This window comes from Poecilia latipinna, unplaced genomic scaffold (assembly GCF_001443285.1).
Source record: "Poecilia latipinna isolate Pla-1442-1.1 unplaced genomic scaffold, P_latipinna-1.0 Scaffold404, whole genome shotgun sequence".
NCBI classification, from domain to species: Eukaryota; Metazoa; Chordata; class Actinopteri; order Cyprinodontiformes; family Poeciliidae; genus Poecilia; species Poecilia latipinna.
In genome coordinates, this window is record NW_015113020.1 from 62,668 (window position 1) to 75,206 (window position 12,539).

Consider the following 12,539-nt stretch of genomic DNA (forward strand, 5'->3'; position numbering starts at 1 on the left):
GACATAGACAACAGATCTAACAAAGGGTCTCAGAAAACAGGAAGAACTGAGGAAGGAACATTTCCAGGTTGGGAGAACAAAGATGACCAGAGCCTTTTCCCCTTACAGATACACATCAGACAAAAAAAATATGTGAAGATATTCCATTGGAAAAGTACAAGGGTGGGCATTACGATATTCAAAAGACTCTCCCTTTTTCAGGGTTTATTTTCTCATTCAATGACATTGAATTATTTAATTACTTATATATTTTATGTATCTCTAATATTGCTTAAAAATGCTGAAGTGGTAAAATAACAAATCTGCAAAATGAACCAATTTCTTCATCCGATTAATTGTCAGAATAATTGATTACTAAAATAATCATTATTGCAGCTCTAATTTCAAGCAATAGATATACTGATTGTACAGTTCTAATATATAGAAATGTACTTATATTATTCATTCTAATATTAGTTTATTAGTATAAGTATTATTCAATAAAAACAAAATTTGAAAAAAAAAAAAAAAAAAAGATGGATTTTTAAAATCCAAATCTGCCAGGGTATGAATAGTTTTGGGCTCAACTGTATATCTCTAACAAATATAAGTGGACAAATTAAAAAAAGTGCAAAAAATGTAAAAAGTTTTCAAGTTAATAGCCATATGTTAATGTTAGAGTATAACTCGCTGCTCCTTTCGCTCATAAATACAAAGCAAGTAAAGAATCTGACCTGAATTGTGTATCTAACTTTTACTTTTCTGCTGGTGGAAAAAAAAAGTAAACTGTGGCGTCCATTCAACTCTCAAGGCTTTCACTCTAAAATAGTAATGTTTTTGTATTCTTTGCGGCTTGTTTGTCAGGTTTCACTACATTCTCTAAAAGAAGGGTCTGCCTGAAATACAAGGGCGGTTAACACCAGTGTGGCTTCTCTTTGCTCCTTAGCCGCCTTGTTAAAATGCCAATAAAGCATCAGTAGAGAAATAAAAAAGGAAAACTGACCAAAACACAATGCCGTCTCACCCGGCGCTGAACTGCTGCGCAGGCCAGTAAATTCCTGCGGTTAGCTGGATTTAGCCTGCAGGCCTTCCTTTGGCAGAACGGTACAGTAAGTCAGAGCTAAATTACCTTTTTGTTTAAAACACGAACAACACGGTTGAGAAAGGAGGGCAGCCCTCAAAGGCATGATGGGATGTAATTTTGAGACTTAATAATGTCCTGAACAATGACAAAGCCTGTAATGAGACTTACAGTTCGTCTGTCTTTTTATACAGCGATCATGGAAATACCCTTGTGTTTTCCTGTCGTTTTAAATTCAAACTTCTGTGTTTCTATTGGATTTCAAGTAGGACTGGAGTGGTTAATTGAAATAATTATGATTAATTGATTATTGAAGTAATCACCAATTAATTTAGTAACTGTTAACTGGAATATGCTGCAGGGCTTCCCCCGGTTTATGATAAGCCTGGCGGGCCACCAGGCTTTACTTGAGCCCCCACCAGGTTTTTTTTAAGACTTTATAGCAAGTGATCAGATATTAATCTTTCAATCTTTCAATAACACATTGTCAAGTGATATTTTCAGAATTTCTGTAAATATAAAAAAATTTTAACTCAAAAACATGATGGGCCGCTGAATGAATGACAGCCAACCACCAAGCTTAGCAGATGTTCTGGGGGAAACCTTTCCACTGACTCAAAAAAAACAAACAAAAAAAAACAACGAAATTTTGTGAAAGCACAACATATTCAGAGCAAAATTAAACATTAAACTCAACAAAAAATATAAATTTTGTATGTGTATGTATCCTCAAGTGCAATAGTTTTAGATTAATCTGGGTCAAATGCAGCAAAATGTTTCTCCAATGGCATTGACTCAACACTCAACTTTCATATTTAATTTATTTAAGAAAAGGAAAACGATATTATTTTCCTTCCAGTTTTCAGTTACACACCACTTTGTGCTGTTAAATAAAAGAAACACTTTAAAGTTTGTGGTTGTAACCCGACAAAATTCAGAAAAGTTAGAGGAGTGACTTTAACTAGTAACTCTAACAATCCACTTTGAATCTCAGATCGGCCTCCGACTCACGTGAAGCAGAAACGTTACACAAAAGCAGCTTCTTTTAAATCCCATCTCTTCGCCAGCTCCACATTTCCTTCCTCTGCATTTACATCATATAATTAATTCCGCTTTTTTTCTTGCCCGCTCCATCAGCTGAAAAGGCCATTTATTCAGGGGTGCACTGTAAAACGGAGTACAAGGAAAGCTATTAGTGGCCAGTTTCCTCAAGACTCCACAACAAATCCGCCGAGAGTCTGAAAACAGAACCGTGAAGCTGCTTTCAATCAAAGCTTTGGTCATTTGACATGGAAGTGGCCATAAACCAACAGACCCTTGATAAAAACACGCGGGTTAAATGCAGATGAGACACCGAGTATAAAGGATGTTGAGGACCTCAATAAATAACACCCTCTTATGGCGAAGAAGCAAAATGACTGGTGTGTGTATAAAGTTTCAAATGGACATGTAGACGTACTGATTACAGTGTCGTATCTTATTCCACTTCAGCGTTGCCTCATAACTCCTCATATCTTTTCATATTTCTTATAAAGTCCCGTTAAGAAACATGGAGCTCCATACATTCACAGGCCATCCTTGTTCCAACATGGCTGCCCCCCCTCCCCCCGTGTCATTAAAACAGACGGTAATGAGTTCTGGTTTGTGACTCAGGAGCCTGTTCCACTGTTAAAACTATACGAGAGCCAGGAGTTCGCCATGTGAGCGTTTCATCATCGCTCAACAAGCCGCTTGTTTTGCAGGCTGGCCTAAAAAAAACTCCCACCGTCCTGGAGGCTTTCCTGTTGCCGTGGTGACGACTCGGAGCCAGACAGAGACATGCTATGATACAACTTGAGAAAAAAATTGAGGTCAAAGTGCAATGCAGTTTGCCCTACACAATAGGCACGACGGCAAATTTTGCCGGACGATAAATTGTCCCAGAAGTTATTGCGATAAGCGATAACGTTGTTTTGAGACCATTTTCAAGTAACGTTACGGTAATGGCACAATAATGCAAGGATTCTCTAACTTTGACAAGCTTTAAAGTCTAATAAACTGGAAGATATTTTAAATGTCCAAAAGAAATTAACAAAAGAGAAAAACTTAAATAAAAAAAGGGCTAGTTGAGACCAAAGCACCAGAATGAAGGCTCTCAAACAGTTTTTGGCACAAAGAGAGCGAGAAAAAGGTAAATAATGTAAAAGGAAATCACTGAGTTCATTTTAATTCAGCATGCGAAAAAATGATTCATTACTTACTGTGACAGGCATGGCCTACTAATTACTAATTAAGATTTGGTTATTTGTAGGGGCGCACCGATTGAAGTTTACTGGTCGATCACCAATCTTTAAAAATCAAAATTCAATTTTGTTCAATATCAATTTTTGTCTGAAAAGTAAGGATGCACCGATATGAAAATCTCAGCCAATATCTAGATGCAATATTAATATTGCACACAACACATGACCAACCTCCTACATACGAAACACAACATGATGGAAATTAATGTCGGTTGTTTAAATCGACCTAGTTTTATTTATCGGATCGATAAAAATGACCAATATCGATGTTGGTGCCGATATATCGTGCATTCCTACAGAAAAGTCACAAAATATTGTGAAAAAAGTTGTAAAGTTGCCATCAGTGTGTTGATTAAACAAAAGTTAGAGAAAAGCTACACAACACAAACTGTCTTATTTTAACCAAATCTACAGCTGTATTTCTTTGAATGAATTTTTTTTTTTGTTTCGTATAGTTTTAACAGTGGGAAAATAAAGAGAATCTAACTACTACACAAAAGCAATGGAAACATTTTTTTATCGACAATTATGTCAAAAACCAAATACTTTGCAACCAAAAGACATGTGACTTTATTAAAAAGAATTGTCCTCACACTATTACTGTCATACTTTGTGAAAAATCCTTGCGTACATTGGAAGAAAAAAACTTTTTTTTTTACCTTTGCATCTTAAAACAGTAATTCTTTAGCATAAATTGCATGGGGAGTGTTAATCATCTTGGAGTCCTGGTAACTCTGCAGGAGCTGCAGAATGTTAAAACGGCGTAGTCAAAGTCCAGATCAGTGGCAAGACTTGAAAACTGATGCTCACAAGCAGAACACAGTAGATAATTTATCGTCAAACTCGCAATTAATCACTATTCTGTGTTGCTCTGTCACATAAGCTGCAATAAAACACGACGTTTGGAGTTGTAACTAAATATGAATCACATTCACACACCCCAGCAGCAGGAAAGTCCCCCACAGTCTCCACACCAGACTGTAACACACTGATGAGTAACAGAGCGACATTCTCATCATAACTAGTAGCATTCCTCAGGCTCATTTCTGTCTGTTTACCGTCTGAATCACCACCAATTATTCATCCTGCGGATTCTTACCATCATTTGAGATCAGTGCGGCTGCTGCTGCTTCAACAGACCAAACCTCCCTGCAGACGCCGTGCCTGATTCCAGAACCAGAGGCGCTGCTTCCAGAGGGCTGTCTGAAGAATCTGTCAAATCTTTTACACCACGTATGCGACCTAATCCAGCTGGGATTATCTCCTCTCTCTTCAGAGGCACGAAGTGTTTACACACGGTGCTGAATTTCAATCGGGACAAAGGCTCCATGGTTTCGCTTCTGTTTTCCAGCATTTTAAGTGATGAAAACCTCATGCAGAAATGTGCAAAGAGTCAGGAAATATTTAAATAATATCACCATAATGCAAAGTTTAGGAGCCAGTTTAGTTTGTTAACCCACTTTGTTCTTATGTTTCCTTCACGTTTCTTGGATTCGCTGCATATTTTGACCAACTTATGCCCACTGTTTTTCCAGCATTTCTCTAGAAATCCTTTTACACTTTAAAACGCATTAGGCTGCATCTGCCTTCGTTTGTTCAAACATTTCTCAACACTGAATCAACTTCTTGGCTGTTGGAAGAGGTAAAAAAATAAAATAAAATAAAATCTCCTGCAGTTCATCTAAAACCTGCGGTTGTAAATGTGGAAATGTTGTTAGGTGACCTCAGATCGGCGATGGCGGTTTAACCCACATCCTCTAATTAAAGGCTGAGATTCCAACTGGACCTTTTTTTTATATACATACATACATTCAGAGTGTGGAAATGTTCCTGCTGTTCGTTTCTCTTCCAGAGCCAAAAATATTAACAGAGGCTCAACATGTGAGAAGTGGGAAAACACACTTTCACATCCTGTACCAAGCAAACTTGTTAGCACACTTACTATGAATCGGAAAATCCAGCAGACCCTAAATGACTCGCCGGCCGTGACGTTTAAAAGCTGAAGCTTAAATCGAGGATTTAATTGATGGGAGTTATTGATGTGCATCACTAAGAATCATAATCACCGTGTGCTAAACTAAGTTTAAATCGATGCAGGTGTGTCCCTCCACCCCCACCCGTAATAAGAAAATTTCACATTAGGAACTACAGGCTCAGCTTTTCCAGCCTCAGGCTCCAGGGTTCAGTTTTAGCTGAACTGGGATTAGCTAAAGATGACGCAGTTATATTTCTGTGTTAATAATTCCTCACTGCTGTTTAGTTTAGCAGGTTGTAAACATTTACAGTAGCTGGTATTTTATTATTGAGCAGTCCCTCCAGGTTGTTGCAATGTTTGTTTGTTTGTTTGTTTTTTTGAGAATGTGCGGCACCTTTTTCAAAGTTTTGTATATCAAAGTTTTGAATTCTTTAAAGCTTTATTTTTGCCATAACATGGTCTTACAAAAAAAAGCTGAATTAGCTTCATTTCTCTTTTTCTTATCTAGTTATAATCCCTCCTTACCTGAGAAGATGCTGCATCATCGTCCTACTGCTGCTGTAATGACTGAATAAAGTAACAGAGACACAGGAAGTGCACCAATGACTGAATATATACACAGTGGAAGGAAATCCTACAGAGCATCTAAAAATGGTTTTGGAAAAAAAAAAGAAAAAGAAAAATGAGACGTTTAGCATCACACATGCTTTTAACTTGCAGGTTCGGTTTTCAAGAGGCGAAACATGAAGTTCAGTTAGAATGGAGGCAAAAGGGACCAGTCAAAAATTCAGTTGAGTCAGAAAAGCAGGAAATACAGATTTGCGGAAAAGTTGCGATGACTGTTGGAAACTTTTCTTGTAAACCTCTAAAGGAAACGTAAATAAATGTAGAACCTTGCACAAGTGAAGAACAACAACAGGGAATAAAGAAATAGGGATATAAACCCAACGCAATAAAAACAGACACAACAACACGTCTGATTAAAAGCTTGCTTGAATGAAACGGTCTTCAGTTGGTTTTTGAGATAATCAACCAGAGTCTGAGAAGACGCACGGCGCTGGAGCTGCTGTCTGAATGGCTCGATCCGCTCCAGGCCTAAAAACTAACAGCCTGAAGACCTCAGAGTGCAGGCGGGATGTTTCATCAGGGTGTAGGAGATGGACATTTGTGAGGTCAGACGCTGATGTTGGATGAGAGGATCTGACTCTCAGCTCGTTCCAAAACTGTTCTATTGGGTCGAGGTCAGGAAAAATAAATAAAATAACTGAAATTTATCTTTGCAAATTAGCAGTAAGCAAACAAGCCCAATGTCGCCACCTCTAGGACTGAAGTGGAAACTGTAGAGCACCGAGTAAAACGTTTGACCACAGAATCCCGGCCGACAGTACGTGTTTGGTTAGTAACCGACCTGACATGGTATCCACTAAGATTTCCTTTAAATGTGTCTGGCAAACAGAATCCTAACAGGAAGCGGATGATCACGTCCTCCTTCCTTTGTCTTGTGTTGACGTGAGTCAACGTCAACACAAGGGAAGAAGAAGAAGAAGAAAAAAAAAGCGACTGCGGCTCATCTATTTCTGTTAGCCAAAAACTCCCTTTTAGACGGTTAGAATAACGCTCCAGCTTTCTGAATGCGTGTTTACCTCCTCACTGTGAGCTTCAGTATCCTGTACGACCCCTTGATGAGGATGAGGGCTTCCTGTCGGCTGCCGTACAGGGCAGAGCCGTTAATGTTGATGAGCTCATCTCCGACCTTCAGCCTCTTGCAGTGCGCGGCCTTCCCTCCATCCTCGATCTGAAGACAAAGATGAGATTCGGGAAAATTAGCTGGAAGGCTAACAAGGGCACATTCACACAAAGAAAAAGAAAAAAAAGAAGAAGAAACTCATCGTTAAGATAAAAAAAAAAAAAAAAAGCCCTGTAACGATCCCATGGAGCAGTCAGGACAACGACTCCTTTAAAACCTGTTTTTGGAGACATTTTTAGTTAAACTGTTTCCGTCCCCATGGCAACCTTGCCCCAGAGAGCATCTCCAAAACAGCCCAAATCAAAACATCCCACAAACCCCGTCTCATTCCCTCGTAACAAGCTCTGTGTGAGAGTGTGTTAGGCTCAGTGGTGAGAACTGAATTGTTAATGCATTACTGGGATGTTTTAGACTGGTTTTAAGTAAAAAAAAAAAAAAAAGATGGGTGTGTTGCAGTGTGAAGCAAGGCTAAATTCAGACATAAATCACACACAACAAGAAGAGATACTGAACAAAATCCAGAGAGACAGAATCACAGACAGGCGGTGAAACTGAGGAAGATTCAACGAAAACCCAACAAGTGCGACACTAAAAAGCTGAAGATACAAACCGCAGCCACAAAATGTTTTACTCACTTTAAGAAACAACTAGAAATGTCCCCATTAGGTTTTCTGAGGGTTCCACCAACTCAAATATAAACACCATTGTTAATATGATTGAAGACAGAAACGCACAAAAGAAAATCACAAATAAGGAAACCATGAGACAGAAGTGAGCCAATGGCTTAGATCAGGGGTCCCCAAACTACGGCCCACGGGCCGGATCCGGCCCGCCACCTCATTTGGTCCGGCCCCCTGAACAATACCGGATCCGGCCCGCCTCCTCATACCAGAGAGCATTTAGTGTTTTTTTTCATATATTGTATTTTCCGGTTTATATGTGGATTTTTCTTCAACCACCAGGGGGCTTTTGAGCAAATGTGAAACTTACTTTCCCTCAATGGAATATATACTAGTCAGTCCCAGTCACCGTTTCGCTGATGGTTTTTTCCATTTGCATTGTGGGTAAAAATCGATCTAAAAACGCGAATATGTCGTCGACCGTAATCCTGCCCCCCACCCCCCCCCCTGCTCGACAGTTTCAAAGCCCCCCCCGCCCCCCCCCGGCTCGACAGACCGGCCCCCGACCACAAAAGGTAACACTTATGTGGCCCTCGCAGGAAAAAGATTGGGGACCCCTGGCTTAGATGAACAACTGGTGATAAATTTGCACCTTTTCAAGCTAGCTAGCAAGGGAATATTAGCAGCTAGTTACTGCAACCACGATGAGTCAAAGAACGCAGTGAAAATGTATGTGTGACGCAAATTTTGGCACAACAGTAAAGTCCTGTGAGAAAAACAAAAACTACATAGAATATATTAAATTAAATAGTTTCACCACAACAGCATTTAAGACCTGTGATTAACTTATTTAAGGTCAACTTGTTTCAGTTCAACGGATTTAAGACTTTTTAAGGATGTGTGGACACCTTGCTACCAATAATGAAAGAGAATTTTCAAATACTGAGTCCGAATCCAACTCTTTGTCAAAATCCAGGCTTTGTATTAAGAAAATACAAAAAACTAAAGCAGCTTTAAAATACAGAACCGCAACACGCTGTATTTCATCAACACTACATCGCGCTCATTGCAACGACTTTCCAGCAGTAAATATTTTCTCTCTGTTTTGATATGTCTTGTTGATTAGGAATAAATATAGTTAAAATATATGAAAATAAAACAGTAGCACAATAACACTTGTGCTCAACATGGAGTACAAAAGTTAAAACACGACAGCACCGGTATTTTAGCAGAGGTTTATAAACACTTGAGAAATCTGTATCACAAAAAATATTTTAAAAATGGTTTTCATTCATTTTTGCAAAAATAATGTGTATGGATATTATTAAAGTGGAATAAACAAAAAACATGTTTATAACTGAGGACAGCAGCAACAAGCAAAGTTAGAAAGAAACATAGCGACATAAAAAGCACTCTAACCCGTTTGTTTTTGAACCCTTTCCAGTCACTTTTTTTTTAAGCCACAGACACACAAGAAGGGCACCGGCTGAGTCAAAGGCATTCGACTGTGTTTATTTTCACTTGTTTCTAATGAGCTTTTCACTCTAAAAACAAACCAGAGGCCAAAAAGGGCTTCAGTGGACGACTGTTTATCGCTGCTCATAATGTGGAATACTGTTCACACATGCACACACACACACGCTTACCCTCAAAACACCAGAGCGATAAAATGACCTTTCATTATGCAGAAATGCAACAGATGTAGCACCAACGAAATAAACTCTGCTGGTGGAAGATTACAAAATACACAGGAGGGGGTCAGATCCCGGTCCTGCTAAAACTATCAATGTACCGTTAAGCTCAGAAAATAATCCATCGGTTTCCCACGGAAATGAAACCATGGGGAGGAGGGGGGAGGCACACGAAAGTGAGGCAGGATGAGCTGAACGTAAAACGAGCACCAGAAGGTAACAAGGCTCAAACAAATGATTCAGAGAAGGCAGAGGAAACGGCGGAGAAGAAAGAAGGAAGGGAGGAGACGACCTCAGGGGAACGAGCTGTAATTTGTCCGACACACACGCGCACCCACACACATGCGCACCCACACACACGCGCACCCACACAAACAAAAGCACGCACGCACGCACGCACACACACACACACACACACACCTGTGGATTTTATATACTCAACCCCAGCATGCAGAGATGTGAGGCATAATTAGAGAGTGGTAATAATGGAGTTGATTATGGCGCGTATGTTGCTATGTGCGAGCTGATGAGGTCATTAGCCAAAACCCCGTTTTCTCTGGAGGGGATGGAAGTCGTTAGCCGCTGCTGCCGCTCGACAACAAACACCTCCAGACAGGAAACCAAGGTCCGACTTCCAACAGAGAGAGGTTTAAAGTTGTTGCCGGTAAATAAAATTAACTCTGGCAGCTAAAACGTAAGCTTCTCACATCACACAAAAAGCTCGCTTTTTAAGGTTTTGCCGTAACTCGGTGTGGGGTCCCACAAATGAGCCGTCATTGTTTTGTTTTTTTTTCCATTTACTTCTTTGCCCTTTACTTCACCCAGGAAGACCCCACCGAGAACTCTTTTTCCTGAGATTCCTGGTCATGTGGGTGGCACGTGCAATAAAAAAAGATTTAATGTAGGAGTCTTAGATTAAAAAGAGACAGAAGGGGGGGAAAAAGTGAAATGTGTTGATATAACTTTGCAGAGCTGGACACTCCTTTCTCACGGATCCAGGAATGTGTCTAGTTACTCAGAAGGTGCAAAAGGTGAGTCGAGAAGGCGGTTGGTTGCACTGGATCTTAATTTTCTTTGAAAGAAGTTGGAAATCACCATCGCCCTTCAGTTTCAGAACTATGCACCGTTTTCTGTTGGGGTCTGTCAAATAAAATCTTGATAACATGCATCCAAGTTTAGTTAAAACTTGGCAAAATGTTGAAAAGTTCAAGGTGTGGGAAAACATTTGCGAGGCAAAAGCTGAATTTCCTGCTCAAATCTTTAAATATGCTAGTTCCTGAATTAGAACGTCAAGGGCACAGAAAGGCATTTCAAGCAAAAATATTGCTATAATATCAATATTTCCAGTAAAATGACAGTCCGATCCACCTCTCTCTGCCCATTTCCTGGCTGAATGTTGTAAACATTGGCCACTAAAAATCACAACGATCTTTAAATAAAAATGTTGAATGACAATCACATTTTTACGTCTTTATTTATTTCACTAAATGCTGATCAAGAAAAGAAAAAAAAACTCATTTAGTAAACAGTTAGACTGAAAACAGCACGTCTAAACATCACTGAATTAGGTAAAACTGCTAAGAATAATTCCAAGAATGAACAGAGTGTAGCTGAAACTCCAGTCCTTAAAAACTTTACACAAAGAGCACCGTGAAGAAAGTTAGTTCATGCTCAATTAACTTTAAAGTGCCATCATCAAAGAGTCATATCAAAACAAAGAGTCGACACCAATTTGAAACAGAAATTTGCTGCTTAGGTGAATGAAATGCACAATGTTAATGTCAGTATTGACCAAAAATAATCACAATTATGGATTCTTTCCTTTCTTCAGCTCTTGTATACTCTCCAATCCCCTCTTTTGCACGCACGCACGCACACACACACACACACACACACACACACACACACATTGCCTTTGCTCAGCAATGGCTAAAGTTTCCACTTTGTAATTGTTTCCTAGCGAACTGTAAACGACAGAGACAGATGACCGGTCAGTCCCAGTTTTTTATGATGGTTTTGTAAAACTCAACCTGGCCTTGAAAAGCCTCATGCTAGTTAGCAACTTGGTGAATTATCGCCTCCTTGTGAATCAAGACACACACCTGGTACACTTTAAAGATTTCTTGAAGATTTATAAAATATTCCTCAAACTTTCATTGCAATGATTTTCAATCATGTTTGAACGTATCAACGAGGAAAGGAGGAAATGGCTAAATAACTGCAGTTGATGGAAACGGTTGTGTGTGTTGTTGTCTCAAAGTGAGGGATTAAAAATGTTAAATATTATGCATTTTTTATTGCTCACCTTTTAGTCTTAGCAGCACTTTTAGATTGACAGTTCTGTGTTTTTAACCTCCACGGTTTGAAGCAGAGGAGTTTAGCGCCATGCTAAATATTAACTGTCGGTGTGTTGTTGTTTTCACTGTGACTTGCTGTAAAAATGAATTGCCCTTTTGGAAATGAATACAGATCTGAATCTGACAAGTGTTAGTTTTAAGCTCCAGCCAAAGATATACATTAACCGTACCCAACAACATGTGCTTTCATTCATATGTCATTAATAACCCCTACAACACCCCTCCAAAAAAAAGGTCACAAAGCACAGCATACACCAACTGTGTCCACACAAAGCACAGAAACAACTCGTGTGCCAAATAATCACCGAGGATGATAAGTACCAGCCTACCTCGGTTTTTTTTATGTTAACATCTGGTGAAAGAAGGTTTTCTTCTTAGTGTACATAAAATAAGCAAATGACCTGACCAGCGTGCCTGCCTGCCTAGTGTTAGGTGTGTGCGAGTCTGTGCCATGCTGCTGTCTGTGCCGTGGGATGTCCAGACTGGGTGAGGTCAGCCCCGGCACATGGGAAATGTGGAAGAATGCCCTCTCTGTACGCTCACACTCGCACAAATCAGACACACACCTTCAAATTTAGATTTAAGGAGCTGCTTTTTCAGTGCTTGTGTCGTGGCGCAGTGCCAATTTCTAAAAAGATGGAGGGAAGAGGTAGGTAGATAAACAAAAAGAAAACCCTGAGTCTTCTGAATCTCTATCAGACTAGTAAAAGTGATGAGCTTTGGTCTGTAGGTTAGTAACAGCTGTGTGTGGAAATCTGATGGAGATGATGAACAGGACAAACGTGTAACAAGGTCGGAGGTCACATG

At 39.6% G+C, this 12,539-nt stretch overlaps 1 protein-coding gene across 1 annotated transcript in view; it reads right to left on the minus strand.

Annotated features, from left to right (window-relative positions):
• shroom4 (shroom family member 4) overlaps positions 1-12,539 on the minus strand; it is an 83,511-nt gene that overhangs the window by 51,428 nt on the left and 19,544 nt on the right. Inside the window, exon 2 of the mRNA XM_015037398.1 lies at positions 6,961-7,112. Within this exon, the coding sequence (XP_014892884.1) occupies positions 6,961-7,112 (152 nt within the window). The remainder of the gene's footprint in view (positions 1-6,960; positions 7,113-12,539) is intronic.